We start from the raw sequence: 20199 nt of genomic DNA on the forward strand, positions 1-20199 counted from the left end.
TGAGGTTGACCATCATTTGTGTTTATTTGAGTTCAAATACAGTATCACACATCACCGAATGCATCATGATCCGAACATCTTGATTTACATGCGAAAGCAACTTGAAACGTGAATTTGCTCAAATGAGATGCTAGCGTTAGGCTTCTTATTAAAGTCAATGCAAAATCATTAATGGAAACTCATTCAAAAGACATTCAGTAGAAACAGTCCTAAAATTTTGTACATTTTTATAAAAATCGAGCGAGGCACGTTTGATTGGCTAAAGATCCCTGAGTGCGTAGTTAATTTCCTTTCCAAAAACAATCAAAGCACTAGAGGGGCGTCGGCCTCATTAGCATATCGATGGAACTTTGGACCCATCAGCTTCTTGCTGAAACGACTAGGCTCCGCCCCTTTCCACCAATCAGCTGCTGGATAGATGTACCACATGACCACACCAGATGGGTTGACCGACACAACGAACTCTGTGCTGTCCTTCAGTTCGGGCAAACGCTTCTCCCAAAACACATCAAACACCTGAGAGAGAGAGAGAGAGAGAGAGAGAGAGAGAGAGAGAGAGAGAGAGAGAGAGACTTTGACTTTTAAAGGTCGATTGATTTACAAAAAATAAAATAAAAACATTAACTTTTCACATTAACAATGTTTCCAGGAGAAGAGAATAAAAAGAGAATAAATAATAAATAATAATCCTTTTCAAACACAGTTACACTTAAATATACATTTCTAAACAGCCATCATCATTAACATTTATTAATTCCCCATTTGTATTTAAACATTTCCATGTCATTGACCAGTTTATAGAAAGTAAATTCTATTTTAATACAAGATTTTAGTAAACCCTTTACCCTTTTTTATTAGTTGATAAAGTTTTAAATCTGGATATTTTTCTTACATGAACGCATCGCATCCCTTCAGAAGTACTTTATTAACCCCCGGAGCCGTGAGGAGCACTTTATCATGGACAGATGCACTTTGATGGACTTCCAAAAAAATATACCCAGTGACTCCCATTATAAAGCTTGGAAGAGCCAGGATATTTTTTTATACAACTCTGATTGTGTTCGTCTGAAAGAAGAATGTCATATACACCTAGGATGGGTTCAGGGCGAGTAAATCATGGGCTTATTTTCATTTTTGGGTGAACTATCCCTTTAACAGAGAGAGAGAGAGAGAGAGAGAGAGAGAGAGAGAGAGAGAGTCTGTTTGTCAGCTTGTCTGTGTTTAAAGGCTCACCTCATACACTCCAGGTGTGTATCCCAGCGTCTTCAGAGATGTCATGTATCGATACGGCATATCTGTCCTCCTGCTGAAGAACACCAGAGCGCTGGCTCCTTTAGAGAGAGGTCGCAGGTACACCTCAATCCCGCTCTTCTCCTGACAGAAACACACAAGCGTCGCTTTCAAACTGTGCAAACTACTGTTTCTCATGCACTCCTCAGCTTTTGAGCTCTATTCAAGATTTCAGGTCAAAAATGCACTCGTATGAGTTTTTGTCTCATGTTTATATCATATGATATAGTTAAGCAATATATCACACAAATGCAAATGTGGTACTGATTTTATACAACAGTTAAAAAAAAAATATGTATATGTTATATTTAAAACACAATATTGTCTGTTTTTGCTCAATATTTGCTAAATAAGTTCAATAAGCTCAAGTTTCGTTATTGAATGAATCAGCGTTTTGAAAGAATCAGTCGGGTGAACCAACGATTCAATGACTCATTCATAAAGAGAGCCATTTACTTAATTCCTGAATGAATCAGCTTTAAAAAACAAAAAACAAAAAAACAAACATATTTTGTGGATAGTTTGCCTAGAAGTGAAAATTCAGTGGTTTTTTTACATTTACTCTCCCTCATGTCGTTTCAAACTTGTATGACTTTCTTTCTTTAGTGGAACAAAGATATATTTAAATACCAATTCAGGAAAAAAAACATGGCTAATTTATGAGTAATAAATTCTATGTTGAATCTTATAAAATACGTCTCTCTAAAGCTATTTTTCTAATGTCTACTTGATGCCATTCTCATTTAACACAATAATGACTTTAAATCAACTTTTGAGGGTAATTTCTCAGCCGAATTTCATGTGCGATTAATTAATCGGCATGTCATGTAATTAATAAGATTAAAAAAAAAAAAGTATTTTCTATTCGTTAAATTTGACCCTTTTCACCTGTAGTGTCTTGGCTTAAAAAAATTTATTAAATAAATTAATTTGATTATTAATTATAATAAATTATAACCATTATTAATAAAGTAATACAAATCTGTTTAAATAATAAATGCTACTATATTTAAAAAAAATAAATAAAAAAAATACAGTGCAGTGTAAAAGTGAGTACCTTTATTAATATTTTGAATTAGCTATCATTTTTATATTTGTAGCAGAGGTGTCAAGTAACGAAGTACAAATACTTCGTTACCTTACTTAAGTAGAAATTTGGGGTATCTATACTTTACTGGGGTAATTATTTTTCAGACGACTTTTTACTTCTACTCCTTACATTTTCACGCCATTATCTGTACTTTCTACTCCTGACATTTTAAAAATAGCCTCGTTACTCCTATTTAATTTCGGCTTGTTTTCATTCCGGCTTGTCGTCGTTAAAAAAAAAAAATTGGCCAATTACACAAACGGTTTAGATCTGAGTCCCGCCTCCTGAATACACATCGCTAAACTGATTGGCGTTGTGGTGTCTTTCTAACTTGTGAGAGGCTGTAGTCACATTTGGTTGTGCGCAGCGCTAAAAGTCCTCCGAAGGAAACCTAGCGAGGGAGAAATCGGGGCAAATCGCGTCAAATATTGATTCAGAGAGAGAGAGAGAGAGAGAGAGAGAGAGAGAGGGTTAGGGTTTTTTTTTAGGGTTTTTTTTAAACTTATTTTAGTTTAATGTTTTCAACTAATATTTATATTTCATTTAACGTTATTAACAGTCTTAGTTTTAGTCAATAGCCCAGCTAAGAGCCAAATGCAACAGTGAAACCCGATCCTGTAGATTACTGACCTTGAACAGGCGTCTGCCCTGGATGCCTAAGTGGTCCTGATTGATGCCGATGACGACTTTATTCTGCAGGATTGCGCGAGCGTCGCTGCTAATCGTACGCAGGTCGTTGGACATAAAGAGAGGAGCGGCCATGATCGCCCACAGCGCCATCTGAGCGCGCGATTGGTCCAGGCTGAGGCCGAAGTCGCCAATCAGCAACTGAGGATGATGCAAATGAGCATAAATCATTAGCATAAATCATTGTTTTCTGTGGCTGCATTTACACTGCAAGTCTTAATGCACAGATCCGATCTTTTGACCATATGTGAACATATGTGTCATTTTTTTTTTAATTAAGATTTATACATCATATTAAAGCTGAATAAATAAGCGTTCCATTGATGTATGGTTTGTTAAGACCCATGTAAACGCAGCCAGTGATGATGAGCTCACCATGTCGGGGTCGTTCCACTGACCCGGTCCGGCCACGGGTTGCAGAGCGTCCTGATTTTCAAAGAACCAGTCCACGATTCCCAGGACGCTATCCCACGAGTCCTGGATGTCAGCGTAGTTCCGCCACAGGTTACAGATCTGACCCAGCAGTGTGTAGTTCACCTGAGAACACTCATCATTAGCGGTGTAACGATCCCTCACGTCACGATTCAATACAGATCACGATACTGAACTCACGATACAATATTATCACGATACTGAACTCACGATATGATATTATCACGATACTGAACTCACGATATGATATTATCACGATACTGAACTCACGATATGATATTATCACGATACTGAACTCACGGACCCATATTATCGAGATACTGAACTCACGATACGATATTATCACGATACTGAACTCACGATACTGAACTCACAATACCATATTATCACGATACTGAACTCACGATATGATATTATCACGATACTGAACTCACGATATGATATTATCACGATACTGAACTCACGGACCCATATTATCGAGATACTGAACTCACGATACGATATTATCACGATACTGAACTCACAATACCATATTATCACAATACTGAACTCACAATACCATATTATCACGATACTGAACTCACGATACCATACTATCACGATACTGAACTCACGAACCCATATTATCGCGATACTGAACTCACGATACCATATTATCACGATACTGAACTCACGATATGATATTATCACGATACTGAACTCACGATACGATATTATCACGATACTGAACTCACGAACCCATATTATCGAGATACTGAACTCACGATACGATATTATCACGATACTGAACTCACAATACCATATTATCACAATACTGAACTCACAATACCATATTATCACGATACTGAACTCACGATACCATACTATCACGATACTGAACTCACGAACCCATATTATCGCGATACTGAACTCACGATACCATATTATCACGATACTGAACTCACGATATGATATTATCACGATACTGAACTCACGATACCATATTATCACGATACTGAACTCACGATATGATATTATCACGATACTGAACTCACGATACGATATTATCACGATACTGAACTCACGATATGATATTATCACGATACTGAACTCACGATACCATATTATCACGATACTGAACTCACGATATGATATTATCACGATACTGAACTCACGATACGATATTATCACGATACTGAACTCACGAACCCATATTATCGAGATACTGAACTCACGATACGATATTATCACGATACTGAACTCACGATATGATATTATCACGATACTGAACTCACAATATGATATTATCACGATACTGAACTCACGGACCCATATTATCGAGATACTGAACTCACGATACGATATTATCACGATACTGAACTCACGATACGATATTATCACGATACTGAACTCACAATACCATATTATCACAATACTGAACTCACAATACCATATTATCACGATACTGAACTCACGATACCATACTATCACGATACTGAACTCACGAACCCATATTATCGCGATACTGAACTCACGATACCATATTATCACGATACTGAACTCACGATATGATATTATCACGATACTGAACTCACGATACGATATTATCACGATACTGAACTCACGAACCCATATTATCGAGATACTGAACTCACGATACGATATTATCACGATACTGAACTCACGATACGATATTATCACGATACTGAACTCACGATACGATATTATCACGATACTGAACTCACGATACCATATTATCACGATACTGAACTCACGATACCATATTATCACGATACTGAACTCACGATACCATATTATCACGATACTGAACTCACGATATGATATTATCACGATACTGAACTCACGATACGATATTATCACGATACTGAACTCACGATACGATATTATCACGATACTGAACTCACGATACCATATTATCACGATACTGAACTCACGATACCATACTATCGCGATACTGAACTCACAAACCCATATTATCGCGATACTGAACTCACGATACCATATTATCACGATACTGAACTCACGATACCATACTATCATGATACTGAACTCACGAACCCATATTATCGCGATACTGAACTCACGATACGATATTATCGCGATACTGAACTCACGATACCATATTATCACGATACTGAACTCACGATACCATATTATCACGATACTGAACTCACGATACCATACTATCACGATACTGAACTCACGATACCATACTATCACGATACTGAACTCACGATACCATATTATCACGATACTGAACTCACGATACCATATCACGATACTGAACTCACGATACCATATTATCGCGATACTGAACTCACGATACCATACTATCGCGATACTGAACTCACGATACCATATTATCGCGATACTGAACTCACGATACCATATTATCACGATAATGAACTCACGATACCATATTATCACGATACTGAACTCACGATACCATATTATCACGATACTGAACTCACGAACCCATATTATCGCGATACTGAACTCACGATACCATATCACGATACTGAACTCACGAACCCATATTACCGTGATACTGAACTCACGATATATTATCGCGATACTGAACTCACGATACCATATCACGATACTGAACTCACAAACCCATATTACCGCGATACTGAACTCACGATACCATATTATCGCGATACTGAACTCACGATACCATATTACCGCGATACTGAACTCACGATACCATATCGCGATACTGAACTCACGATACCATATTATCACGATACTGAACTCACGAACCCATATTATCGCGATACTGAACTCACAATACCATATTATCACGATACTGAACTCACGATACGATACATATCACGATACCATATTATCACGATACTGAACTCACGAACCCATATTATCACGATACTGAACTCATGATACGATATTATCACAATACTGAACTCACGAACCCATATTATCACGATACTGAACTCACGATACTGAACTCACGATACGATATTATCGCGATACTCCAAGACATGATAAAACGTTAACAAAAAATGTGCTGTTGACTAAAATGCTAAATTTGATATTACATTGTGTGTGTAAATGAATAGTCTTGGACTTGGTGCTGAAACCCAATGAACAATAGAGACACCAGAATAACAATATTCATGATTCTGAAGATGAAAATACAGAATTATTTTAGATGAATATGTTTCACTGACTAGATATATTTATAATAATGTATAGGCCACTTTTACTGGTAACATCAGACATTTGGCATTATCAGGACCCACAAATATGCATTATTATACATTATATTCAACATTATATATAGTAGTTTAATATAGTACTGACACTAAAACTAAACATTTTTGTATTGCGATATATTGTGACACGATACACCCCTATTTATCATATATTACATTTCCATCGGGCTTCAGATTAGAGACACTACAGTAACTTTACTCACTTTAGGAGGGAGTCCGCCCTGGTAGGCGGGCCAACTGCAGGAGTAGCCAATGGGACGGCCCGTAGCGTTCAGGGCCTTCGACATCATCGGATAGCCTGTGTTTAAATATAGTCAACAAAAGATAATGAGAACAGGAGCGGAAACCTTTGCGAATCATTTGTTTGGAATCAGTGATTCAGAGCGTGTATCAAACATACACTGTAAAGAATATGAGCGTTGTGTGTGTGACGTCATCTGTAAACTATCAGTATTGTAGAAAACTCTTTATAAATAAAGGTGATTTGACTCGACGGGATTTTAGCAAACGAGGCTTCAGAGACTTCACTGGTTTCAATGAACCACTGTCTATGATTTTTTATCTGATCTTGGATCAGTTTTATAAATCTTATTTAATGGCACATTTGTATAATTAATCGTCTGTAGTTTATAGTCTCCTATTGGTCTGATTAATCAAGCTTTAGAATTTGGTTTGTAAAAGGTGTTTTCACTGCATTTACACTGTTTTGTCCACCAACATGTGGGATTTTGAGAGTGAATCATTTAACTAAATAATCGGTTTTAATTGAATAAAAGCTTAATTTCTCCCATTCCTGCCTATTATGTCCTTTCTCAAAGTCTTGTTGTTTCAGGCTCTACTAGAACAGGTTTTCCTGCTTGAATGTTGATTATTCTCCTCATATTCTCCATTGTTGCGGCTCCTCTCTTCCCAGTCTGTCAGTAACGCTCTGTTTACTTCCTGTCTCTATGAAGCCCCTCCTTCTGAAAAGCACACTGTGCTCTGATTGGTCGGCTGGATCAGTGTGTTGTGATTGGTCAAGCGCTTCGAGTGTGTTTGGGAAATGTCCCGGCCCTTTCCATAACTGCCAGTTTAACACACTACTAACTAACTCAACCAGGCCCCGCCCCTTTATTCTGCGTATGAATTATTATAATGAAGAATACTGTGTTGGTTCCCTCACCTAGTTCCTGATAGCTGGAGTTTGAGTAACAGCCGTCCAGTTTGAGCATGTCGATTTCCCAGTCCGCAAACGTCTGGGCGTCTATCTGCACTTTATCCAGAGTTGTTCCCGGATATCCGCCACACGTGAATGTGCCCATGTCTCCATAAATGCCCAGCTTTAGCCCCCGATCATGGATGTAACGCGCCAGACGAGGAATGCCATGTGGAAACCTGCAGATTGATTCACAATAACGTGAGATGAAGGAGCAAAGCTTCTGCTGTAGAGCTGAACCATTCATCGCCATCTCCATGTAATCGCAGTTAAAGCTGCAGTGTGTGATGTTTAGCGGCATCTAGTGGTGAGTTTGTGTGTGTGTGTGTGTGTGAGAGAGATGCCCTGTGGTGTTCAGATGGAGTGTGTGTGTGTGTGTGTGTGTGTGTGTGAGAGAGATGCCCTCTGGTGTTCAGATGGAGTGTGTGTGTGTGTGTGTGTGTGTGTGTGTGTGTGTGTGTGTGAGAGAGATGCCCTCTGGTGTTCAGATGGAGTGTGTGTGTGTGTGTGTGTGTGTGTGTGTGTGTGAGAGAGAGATGCCCTCTGGTGTTCAGATGGAGTGTGTGTGTGTGTGTGTGTGTGTGTGTGTGTGTGTGAGAGAGAGATGCCCTCTGGTGTTCAGATGGAGTGTGTGTGTGTGTGTGTGTGTGTGTGTGTGTGTGAGAGAGAGATGCCCTCTGGTGTTCAGATGGAGTGTGTGTGTGTGTGTGTGTGTGTGTGTGTGAGAGAGAGATGCCCTCTGGTGTTCAGATGGAGTGTGTGTGTGTGTGTGTGTGTGTGTGAGAGAGAGATGCCCTCTGGTGTTCAGATGGAGTGTGTGTGTGTGTGTGTGTGTGTGTGTGTGTGTGTGTGTGTGTGTGAGAGAGAGATGCCCTCTGGTGTTCAGATGGAGTGTGTGTGTGTGTGTGTGTGTGTGAGAGAGAGATGCCCTCTGGTATTCAGATGGAGTGTGTGTGTGTGTGTGTGTGTGTGTGAGAGAGAGAGATGCCCTCTGGTGTTCAGATGGAGTGTGTGTGTGTGTGTGTGTGTGTGTGTGTGTGTGTGAGAGAGAGATGCCCTCTGGTATTCAGATGGTGTGTGTGTGTGTGTGTGTGTGTGAGAGAGATGCCCTCTGGTGTTCAGATGGAGTGTGTGTGTGTGTGTGTGTGTGTGTGAGAGAGAGATGCCCTCTGGTGTTCAGATGGATATGTGGCGTGTGTGTGTGTGTGTGTGAGAGACTCTGGTGTTCAGATGGATATGTGGCGTGTGTGTGTGTGTGTGTGTGTGTGTGTGTGTGTGTGTGAGAGAGAGATGCCCTCTGGTGTTCAGATGGAGTGTGTGTGTGTGTGTGTGTGTGTGTGTGTGTGAGAGAGAGATGCCCTCTGGTGTTCAGATGGAGTGTGTGTGTGTGTGTGTGTGTGTGTGTGTGTGTGTGTGTGTGTGAGAGAGAGATGCCCTCTGGTGTTCAGATGGAGTGTGTGTGTGTGTGTGTGTGTGTGTGTGTGTGAGAGAGAGAGATGCCCTCTGGTGTTCAGATGGAGTGTGTGTGTGTGTGTGTGTGTGTGTGTGTGTGTGTGAGAGAGAGATGCCCTCTGGTGTTCAGATGGAGTGTGTGTGTGTGTGTGTGTGTGTGTGTGTGTGTGTGTGTGTGAGAGAGAGATGCCCTCTTGTATTCCGATGGAGTGTGTGTGTGTGTGTGTGTGAGAGAGAGAGATGCCCTCTGGTGTTCAGATGGAGTGTGTGTGTGTGTGTGTGTGTGTGTGTGAGAGAGAGATGCCCTCTGGTATTCAGATGGTGTGTGTGTGTGTGTGTGTGAGAGAGATGCCCTCTGGTGTTCAGATGGAGTGTGTGTGTGTGTGTGTGTGTGAGAGAGAGATGCCCTCTGGTGTTCAGATGGATATGTGGCGTGTGTGTGTGTGTGTGTGAGAGACTCTGGTGTTCAGATGGATATGTGGCGTGTGTGTGTGTGTGTGTGAGAGACTCTGGTGTTCAGTTGGATATTCTCTATTCTGCTATAAGAAGGTCAGAGGTCAGAGGTCAGCACCGTTTGGGGTCGGCCTGCAGTCGGCCCTGACTGTCTCTCAGTTTGGAGGCCCAGCAGTCGTCGATGTTGATGTAGACGTAACCCAGCTCTCTCCAACCGTCCTCCGACAGTCTGTCGGCCATGTCTGTGAACAACGACTCGCTGCAGGAGCAACACACACACACACACACACACACACACACACACACACACACACACACACACACACACACACACACCGTCAGCGCTGGGATTCTACACGCATTCAGTGTTAGAGTGTGAATATTAGATGAAAAACAGAGACTTGAAGAACATTAGAAACGTTGCCTGCCTTGGCAATGAACTGAAATAAATTAAAGTTAAAGCAATAAAATTATTAACTGGAAACAAATAATCTATAGCTGAAGTAAAACTGAAATTAAAATAAATTTAACCTAAATAGTGATATAATATATATATATATATATATATAAAAAAAAAAAAATTTTTTATGGAAATATGAATATAAAAGCGAATTCAAAATATGAATACAAATTATAAAAATATTTTTATTAACTGAAATAAAGCTGAATTAAATTTTTTTATAAATATTAGATAAGAAAACAAAGTAAACGAAAATTAGAAATGGTGCCTTGGCAATAAACTGAAATAATTTTAAATTAAAGCTAAAATTAAAATAAATTTTACCTAAATAGTAATATTAAAAATATATATTTTTGTTGGTGAAATAAAGCTGAAATTACTTAATTAAAATAAATAGTAATACTAACTAAAAGAATGGACAAAAGCACATACAATTATTAAAAATAAACAGAAAACAGAACATATAAATATTAATGAAAACTATAATAGTATATAAATAATACTAAAACTATTTGTGTTAATTAAAATAAAAATAAATATATGATGAAAAACCCAAACTAATAGAACTCACAAAAGCACAAAGCGAAATTTTCAACTTAAACTGAAATATGCGATATGCATAAATATGCTGATTCTGGATCAGTGAGCGCCACTGCACTAAAACTGAAATATGCGATATGCATAAATATGCTGATTCTGGATCAGTGAGCGCCACTGCACTAAAACTGAAATATGCGATATGCATAAATATGCTGATTCTGGATCAGTGAGCGCCACTGCACTAAAACTGAAATATGCGATATGCATAAATATGCTGATTCTGGATCAGTGAGCGCCACTGCACTAAAACTGAAATAGCGAACGAAAGGCTGATTCTGGATCAGTGAAATATGCGAATCAAAGGCTGATTCTGGATCAGTGAAATATGAGAACGAAAGGCTGATTCTGGATCAGTGAAATATGCGAATCAAAGGCTGATTCTGGATCAGTGAAATATGAGAACGAAAGGCTGATTCTGGATCAGTGAAATATGCGAATCAAAGGCTGATTCTGGATCAGTGAAATATGAGAACGAAAGGCTGATTCTGGATCAGTGAAATATGAGAACGAAAGGCTGATTCTGGATCAGTGAAATATGCGAATCAAAGGCTGATTCTGGATCAGTGAAATATGCGAATCAAAGGCTGATTCTGGATCAGTGAAATATGAGAACGAAAGGCTGATTCTGGATCAGTGAAATATGCGAATCAAAGGCTGATTCTGGATCAGTGAAATATGAGAACGAAAGGCTGATTCTGGATCAGTGAAATATGAGAGCGAAAGGCTGATTCTGGATCACCTGATGCAGTTCTGCGGGTCGTTGTCACAGTCGATGTCACAGCGGAAGCGTTCCCATGCCAACCAGCCCATGGGAGGGGTCCTCATCAGACCGTTGTCCAGAGCCAAGGTGGCCGAGGAGAACGCCAGAACCAGAGTCAGTGCTGACCACTGCATATCTGAAACACACCGTACTAACACTCATTCTGAAGGCATGGCATTTAAATCAACTTGAGAAGAGTTGAGAAAAGAAAGTTTTCCTTGTATTCATTACTTCAATGAGCTCATTGTTTCTGCATTAAATTATTACATTGTTTAAATTAATACATTTTTAGCAAACTGTGATTTTGTATATGTACATTTCTGAAATACATAACTTAGTTTCCTGTAATGAACTTTCTGTAAAGCTGTTTTGAAATGATGTGTATTGTGAAAAGCGCTATACAAATTAACGTGAATTGAACGTGAATTTAATTTAATTACTTGACAGGAAGTAAGAATGTCACTTTATGTGAAGTCACATTTATTTACACAGTTTGTATAGAATTCAATTATGAAACGCCTTCAACTTCATAAGATATTAGTGACATTATTTAAAACATTATCAAAATCAAGTTATTTTTCCAAATGTAGCAATTTTGTAAACAAATCTAACAATGAACATTATAATCGGAATTTTTGACACAAACACTGAATGATTACATTGTGTTTTAAACCAACACGAGCACAACATTAATGTGTAATTAGACCATTTCAAATATATTTTGCACTACTAAAGATTTTTTTGAGTGTCTGTTGTAAACATCATGAGAGAAACACCTGTCAGTGTCACATGACTCACATGATACACACGTGACTTTCACACACACAGGTAAAGTAAACATCCTTAAGAACCCTAACCTTAAAAGATCTTCCTCACTTATATATATATATATATAGCCTACTGGAACAAACAGCGATATCGATCTCATTTTTAATAATAACTCATCACAATAAATGAGCACGTCTTTTACTTCCTGTTAAGACACTTCCTGTTAGAATGCACAACACGAATCTATATAGCCTACGTATCGCATGCATTATAGCATATATAAATGAAGACTTGTTTAAATCTCCACATGCATTGATATTCTATAGAACTGCGTTGATCAGATGAATTAGAATTGAGTTAAAAACCTGAATGAAACTGATGCACGCGCTTGATTATGGTTTCATCACTCACCGGATCCGGATCCAGATCTTCTCTCACTCCGATTCAGATGTCACTGCTTTTCTGGGTCGGATCGGTTCGATTCTGCTGCTGGAAACAGCTCTCGCTCTCTCACACACTCTCACTCTCTGTGTGTGTGTGTGTGTGTGTGTTTGATCCAGCCGGTCATGTGACCGCATCATGTCATGTGACGCAGCATCAGCTGCCCGATGGTTCATGAGGAAGTTCCACATACATACATACATACATACAAAACATTTCGATTTTAAGCTAAATTGTTGTGATCAAGTAAAATCAAATAAACTATTAGAGCCTGTAATATTATTAAAGTCCCCATGAAATCAAAATGGACAGATGGCATATTGCTATATTTTAAGCTATTATATATGCACATCGGATATCCTCGTAATCTTGAATCAGAATAACTTCTTGCAGCGACATCTCTTTAGAGACGGTCTTAATTTTCCGTCTTCAGGGAAATCTTTCAGGGATTTTCTCCACAGGGAAATTGATTTTTAACGATAACTTATAAATCATTAAAGACAGCCTTATTGTGAGCTACGAGGCTGATAATGGTTTTTGCTTCTGCTGAAAGCATCAGACTACTTTATTTCAGCTTATTTATTTTTAAATAATCATGTTTAAGGGTGAAATTCCTGGTGAACACTACATTACCCATGATGCTGTGCAGAAAATTGCACCAGAGTCGAAAAAAGCAACTGAGCCGAAATAGCTCTTTAGCTCCGCCCACTCCCATGAAATCGAGTCGATCTACCTATATGCTAATAGCTGTAATGAGCTGATAATATCCTATAATGAGCTGATGAGTTGAATCAGGTGTGTTTGATTAGGGAGACAAAGAAAACATGCAGTGTTGGGGGTACTCTAGGACAGGTTTGGGAACCACTGATCTAGAATAACTTGATTTACAATTAAAAACGATAAACACTGAACAACACACACACACACACAGAGAAAGGAAACGACACGTCCTACACAGTATAATCTCTTTTTTTATTACAAGATGAGCTTGAATAGTTCTCCACCCGATGCTAATTTGCACATGGTTCTTTTCCAAAGGTCCCTGTAGATTAAACCCGGTCGGAGAAATCCTAGCGTTTGCTCAGCACACTATTATACAGTAGAGAGACTCGTCGTCAGGTAAAACACAAACATCAGCACACAGAAACAGAAAATATGCTTGTAAAACAACAAAGGAGGTTTGTACCCAGACAGCAACACAGTGTCGACTCGGATCCGGGCCACATCTGGTACGTGTGGATTCCACGCGTATCCAGATGTGAGCCGGATGAGAGCCAGATGTGGGCCGAATTTGAGCTGGTACATGTGGATTCCACGCGTATCTGGATGTGAGCCAGATGTGGTTCAGATGTGAGCCTGATGAGAGCTAGATGTGGGTCAGATGTGAGCCGGTACATTTGGATTCCACGCGTATCTGGATGAGAGCCAGATGTGGGCCGGATGTGAGCCAGATGAGAGTTAGATGTGGGTCAGATGTGAGCCAGATGTGGGCCGGATGTGAACCAGATGAGAGTTAGATGTGGGTCAGATGTGAGCCGGATGAGAGCTAAATGTGGGTCAGATGTGAGCCGGATGTGAAACAGATGTTGGCCGAATGTGAGCCGGTGCCAGTGGCGGATACAGAACGTCATTAATAGGTGGGCCTGGTGAATATACGGAGGGGCCTCGGTTTTTTAAGCTAATATACACACCCAGTGGCGTAACTTTGCTAAATCAGATATATGTACAATAACATTACGATATCCAGCAATCGATTTAAATAGTAGGCTACATGGGGTTTAATGGGATGTAACCTAATATATGTTGTCAGTGCCGAGAATTTTCGTGTGAATAAATACATAGATCTGCCTATTTGAACAAGGTATATCTTAATGGTCCAGTGGTAGAACTTTCGTCAACCGTGTCAGAGGTTCTGGGTTCTAATCCGCACTTGTATAGTTTTTTTTCCTCATCAAAACCGATTATGTTTATCAGTGGTTGTATGTCAAGCAGGGACACGTTTGTGTGCATTATGTTTTGTGATTTCACCAGAACGAATAGAGTATCCGCAACGGATTCAAGCACGCGTCCGAGTGAAGATAGTGCGGCGTGTGCGCGAGCCACACGAGAAAACACTGTGTCCGCGCCACTGATCGCAGCGATACATGTGGATTCCACGCGTATCTGGATGTGAGCCAGATGTGGGTCAGATGTGAGTCAGATGTAAGCCAGATGTGAGCCGGATGTTAGCCGGTACATGTGGATTCCACGCATATCCGGATGTGAGCCGGATGAGAGCTAGATGTGAGGCGGATGTGAGCCGGTACATGTGGATTCCACACATATCCGGATGTGAGCCGGATGAGAGCTAGATGTGGGTCAGATGTGTAGCCGGATGTGAGCCAGATGTGAGCCGGATGTGAGCCGGATGAGAGCTAGATGTGGGTCAGATGTGTAGCCGGATGTGAGCCGGATGTGAGCCGGATGTGGGTCAGATGTGAACCGGATATGGGTCAGCACGATGTTGCTGTCTGGGATAGAGACGCTGCTTGCTCTCGGCTGGATCGATGTGCATATGTGTGTGTGTGGGGCGTCTAATGCGCGGCCGTCCTCTTTAACCTACATAGGCATCAGACACGGCAATATAAAGATTTACTACAAAATTTGTCTGTACAAAAACTGCTTTTCTCTTTTTTTCTCGTTATAAATCTCCGTTGAATGACAAACAAAGTCGAGTTGCCTGTGATAGACAGAATGGACGCTAGTAGAAAGTTTTGCTAGAAAAGTTTAAGTTTATCTAAATGACAGAACTTTGGTTTGAGTCGTTGATCATCATGACACCGAATGTGAATGCGGCTGCATCCCAAATAGCGAGGAATTACTTTGCAACCGCTAAAAAAAGCATGTTCTATAGAGTATGAATGCGATCCGGATGTAGTGCATTTGCCATGTTGTCATTACATAAAGTGTCCATCAGATGCACACTTCAGAAGTAGTAGGTCGTACAGGTACTTTTTCACGAGTACCGTAAATTCAGACATACTGACTGTGTTTCGCCTACTATATAGTAGGGAAGTATGTGATTTAGGACGCAGCCCGCGACATACAACTGACGGACATTGTTCCATGGATTTTATTGGTGCTTTCAAGTAAGTATTCATGCTGCTTTTCTTTGCGCTCCAACGTCATTGGTCTTCCCTCGGGTTACTTTTTTTTTTTTTACAAATTGAGTGTTCATCAGAGGGGTCCAAGACCCCAGGACTTTTGTCGCACGAATACACACAAATAAAATTAAAAGGATTCGAGGAGTTTTGTGGTTGAAATTTTAAAAAGTAACAAATCCTCAGTTTGACCCCCTTAGAATGAATGGAATGCGAGGAATGCTTCAGTACACATAGAAAAACCTAAAAATGCTGAAACTTTACCAAAAAATGTTTTAGTTGATGTCTACATGCGTATCTGAATGCACACTGAAGAAACTGACTTTAGGACCCAGCGGAACAGCTCTTATAGAGCTATAAGGCCATCTAGAGTCATGAAATATCATCTTATATTATTATCATTTTTTTCCACAAGAGGCAAAGACACCCAATGTAAGATATTTAGAGCTGAATTAAGGGTTGTGCATGAAATTGTGAGTTATTTTGAATTTAAGTTGGGGAATAAGAGTTATGAGGAATGTGCTTTTAAAGGTAAATAAAAATAAAATAAAAAAATCTCCAAAGAAATTGAATTAAAAAAGATTATCAAAATGAAATAAAATAAGCTTTCTGGACAAAAAAAAAAGAAGAAGTATACTTTTAGGGATTCGGGTCATTTTGACCCACGAGGGAAAGATGTGTTACAAAGATATTATTGCGTACGATAATTTTAATTCAATTAACTTCTGTGTTTAAAACATTCTGCCTTCCAGCTTTAGCGGTCTCTTGCTCGTCATTCTGTTGCACTGGTGCTAAAAAGATTCCTGTATTTGTCAGTGAGTAAAAAGGAAAGAAAGTAATTAAAAGCATTCATTTCATTCACGCACATCAGATCATAATTAAGACTTTTGACATCTAACAATTCCTAACATTCCATGAACGTTCTCTCAAGGTTCTAGTTTGAGTAACAAACATTCTAAAAACATTGCAGGAAGGTTTTTGTGTGACGAAACTAATAAGAACTTTCTCTAAAAGTTCATATTAATCTAATTAACGTCTAATAACTAGGGATGCACCGATATGAAAATTTTGGCCGATACCGATAACCGATAATTCTTTATATTTGAAAGCCGATAACCGATATATCGGCAGGTAAATATGAACCAAATTTTTATATAATTTTTAAGAGCCTGATTACAAAAACAAAAGCCTCACCATTAAAATCCATGACCCAAACACACAATTATAATAATGTTCTCATTATGATGTTATGTAGCCGATATGACAGACTTGCACTGAACCGTATTTTCCTTTTTGAAGTGATTCCAATCATATTTCAAGCACTTCAAACCCATCATGTTGAACAGTGCGAATCTGAAGAGTCTCAGCTGAAGGAAATAATACATTATTTATCGGCTTTAATATATCGGCCAAATTTTCTTATCAGGCCGATAACGATAACAGTAAAAATGAACATATATCGGCCGATACCGATATGGCGGCCGATATATCGCGCATCCCTACTAATAACGGCTCATAAACGTTCTGAGAAGGTTCTGGGAGTCTTGAAGGCAGCATTTCTCTCACATCGAAACTGATCCGTTTAAAACATCTACTTCATTTCACAGCATCCTACACGTCTTTCACAGAGAAAACAGAGATAAGCGACACAGAATAAGAACAATGTAGCGCCGAAGGTCCAGCAGGACAGAGAGAGAGACGGTGTTTTTGGGCCGATAACCGAGTTTCTGAGTCGCTCACATATCCGGATTTCCACAGGAAACATCTTCGTGTCCGTCGTTTGGACGAGAGTTACAGGAGAATCCCGCAGGATCTCAGGCCATGGTCTCTTTCCCCGGGAGCCTCCTGTCGTTAAAGGTGTGCATGTTAATGACCTCTTCTGTTTTGACGATGGCGGGAGGTTGAGGTTTTTGTTTCCGCCGTCGCTGGCATTTCAGAGACACCCTGAGCTCCTCCACCATCGCACTGCAGAACGAGCGCTACAGGAGAAATACAAGAACAGGTAAATACACAAACAAACAAACAAACAAGATTACTTAAGACACACCCTGAGCTCTATAGAGAGAGAGAACCACACACACCTGCTCAGGTCATGCAGGATTCATTATTATAGTTATTTTCAGTGAATAATGACTTAAATACTCATTTTTGTGGGAACTATTCTTAAATTGAATAGCTCTACTTTTAAAGGGATGTGTATTTAAACATTTGGGGTCCTATCTTGCACCCAGCGCAATTGACTTTGTACACACGCATGTCTCATTCCTATTTTGCACCCGACGCACAGCGGAGTTTTCCCTCCACAGACGCACGTCGGTAAACTAGGGAATGAACTTGCGCTCCCGGGGGCGGTTCAGTGAAAAGAGGAGGCGTGTTCCGGCGCAAACGTTCCCTGGTGCTATTTTGCAATTTCAGAAAACAATTCCACTGACCAGGAGAAACCTCGTCTAAAGTCAGTGCCGCGTTGCGCATGTCATTCAGATGCTATTTTAAGGGCGCATGCTTGGCCATAATGTAGCGTGTGCACAACGCACATACACTATGATTCTCTCATCTACACAGACACAGCAGTTCTCATTTTTGCAAACCATACATTATTACAAGGAAAAATATTCCACACGAAGGAAATCATTGTGGTGTCCATTGAAGATGTGAAAAAATAGGCATAAATCTAGCTTACACATTTACCCAAATTATTATACGCCTGTTTAACTGAAGCTAATCTGGGTGTGTTTCTCCATCCCCAATGTCACTTCTCTGTGTTTTACGGCCCTGACGAGAACTTCGGTCTCCTCGGCTGTGAACCGCTCCTGGCGCGCGCCAGGCAAATCCGCCGTTATAATAGCAATCCGCCATGGAACAAGCGCGCCTGCTCTTAAAGGGAATGTGAGATGTCGCTCTGATTGGTTTATTTCACGTTACGCCCAAACCACACCTATGAGTAATGAAGCTACTTCAGACCAACACATTTTAGATTTGCGTCGGGCGCAAGAGTCATTTATCCAGCCGGTATAATAGCCGAGACCCGCCCACAAAGTTACTTGCGTTTCGCGCTTGATACTTGCGTTTCAGATCGTTAAAATAGGGCCCTTATTGTGTTGTGTCACACTGAGGTCCATCGTCTGGCTAAAGTTTAACTGTGTTATGAAGCACCTTCTGAATGTGAGCGTTCTGCCTGGACTTGTAGAGCACCTCCCCGACGGCCACGAACACGGACAGCACGAGCCCGGCGGCCAGGACGATGAAGATTCCCCCGATGTTCTGCACGCCGAGAGCGCTGGCCTCTTTACTCTCCTCCTCGGGACAGCCGTTCCCTCGCCACCACTTCTCCTTCATCATGTGCAGCTTCCCCTCCTCCTGCAGCTGGAGGATCGCGATGGTGATGCGGTCTCGGTACGGGGAGCCTGTGGGACGAGGAGAGCTTCACACGTCAGTGTGTGTGTGTGTGTGTGTGTGTGTGTGTGATGGTGATGCGGTCTCGGTACGGGGAGCCTGCGGGACGAGGAGAGCTTCACACCTCAGTGTGTGTGTGTGTGTGTGTGTGTGTGTGTGTGTGTGTGGGATGGTGTGTGTGTCTCCCCGGCTCCAGCTTGATTCATCATCAATCACCCCATCAAGGTCGGTCAGAAATCTGGGAGTAACGTTTGATGACCAGCTGACCTTCACAGATCACATTTCAAAGACAGCTCGATCATGCAGGTTTGCACTGCACAACATCAGGAAGATCAGGCCTTTCCTAACGGAGCATGCAACACAACTCCTCGTCCAGGCCCTGGTCATTTCTAGGCTTGACTACTGCAATGCTCTTCTGGCCGGACTTCCATCATGTGCAACCAAACCTCTACAGATGATCCAGAATGCTGCAGCTCAACGAGCCCAAGAGGGCCCACGTCACTCCTCTGTTCATCTCTCTGCACTGGCTACCTCTCGCTGCTCGCATCAAGTTCAAGGCATTGACGCTTGCTTACAGATCTATCACAGGCTCAGCTCCCTCCTACTTTCACTCACTCCTGCGAGCCTACATCACTACCAGAAGCCTACGATCGGTCAAAGAGCGACGTCTCGTGGTTCCATCACAGAGAGCCACAAAATCACTTTCCAGAACATTCTCATTCACAGCTCCATGCTGGTGGAATGATCTCGCCACCCTCATCCGGAATGCAGAATCCCTGACAACATTCAAAAGACAGCTGAAAAC

At 40.6% G+C, this 20199-nt stretch overlaps 2 protein-coding genes across 3 annotated transcripts in view; both read right to left on the reverse strand.

Moving 5' to 3' along the window:
- Positions 1–13030, reverse strand: naga (N-acetylgalactosaminidase, alpha). Of its 2 annotated transcripts, XM_084406171.1 has the most exons (9): positions 12832–13030; positions 11632–11788; positions 9951–10091; positions 7895–8106; positions 6936–7030; positions 3443–3604; positions 3011–3208; positions 1234–1374; positions 1–516 (listed from the first exon to the last, which is right to left on the reverse strand). In XM_084406171.1, exons 2-9 carry the CDS (start codon positions 11784–11786, stop codon positions 304–306), a joined length of 1317 nt encoding a protein of 438 aa, XP_084262297.1. In that variant the 5' UTR covers positions 11787–11788; positions 12832–13030; the 3' UTR covers positions 1–303. The 2 variants fall into 2 exon arrangements, with proteins under 2 accessions (XP_084262297.1, XP_084262298.1); XM_084406172.1 differs by lacking the exons at positions 9951–10091; positions 11632–11788; positions 12832–13030 and adding an exon at positions 8330–8733 and having other exon boundaries at positions 7895–8272.
- Positions 13031–14790: 1760 nt separating this feature from the next.
- LOC311289415 (glutamate receptor ionotropic, kainate 2) overlaps positions 14791–20199 on the reverse strand; it is a 49605-nt gene continuing 44196 nt past the window's right edge. The window contains exons 15-16 of the mRNA XM_084407418.1: positions 19155–19405; positions 14791–17980 (exon numbers count right to left, since the gene is read on the reverse strand). Coding sequence (XP_084263544.1) covers positions 17816–17980; positions 19155–19405 — 416 coding nt within the window. The 3' untranslated portion in view covers positions 14791–17815. The remainder of the gene's footprint in view (positions 17981–19154; positions 19406–20199) is intronic.

The sequence above is a fragment of the Rutilus rutilus genome, assembly GCF_951802725.1.
Source record: "Rutilus rutilus genome assembly, chromosome: 4".
NCBI lineage: Eukaryota > Metazoa > Chordata > Actinopteri > Cypriniformes > Leuciscidae > Rutilus > Rutilus rutilus.

Bases quoted from the DNA above. Each gene is read 5' to 3' on its own strand.
- naga (XM_084406171.1), bottom strand. From the start codon at position 11,786: ATGCAGTGGTCAGCACTGACTCTGGTTCTGGCGTTCTCCTCGGCCACC. The intron at 10,092-11,631 runs GTGATCCAGAAT...TTGCTCCTGCAG, and splicing joins GACCCGCAGAACTGCATCAG to CGAGTCGTTGTTCACAGACA. The intron at 3,209-3,442 runs GTGAGCTCATCA...CATCATCCTCAG, and splicing joins AGTGGAACGACCCCGACATG to TTGCTGATTGGCGACTTCGG.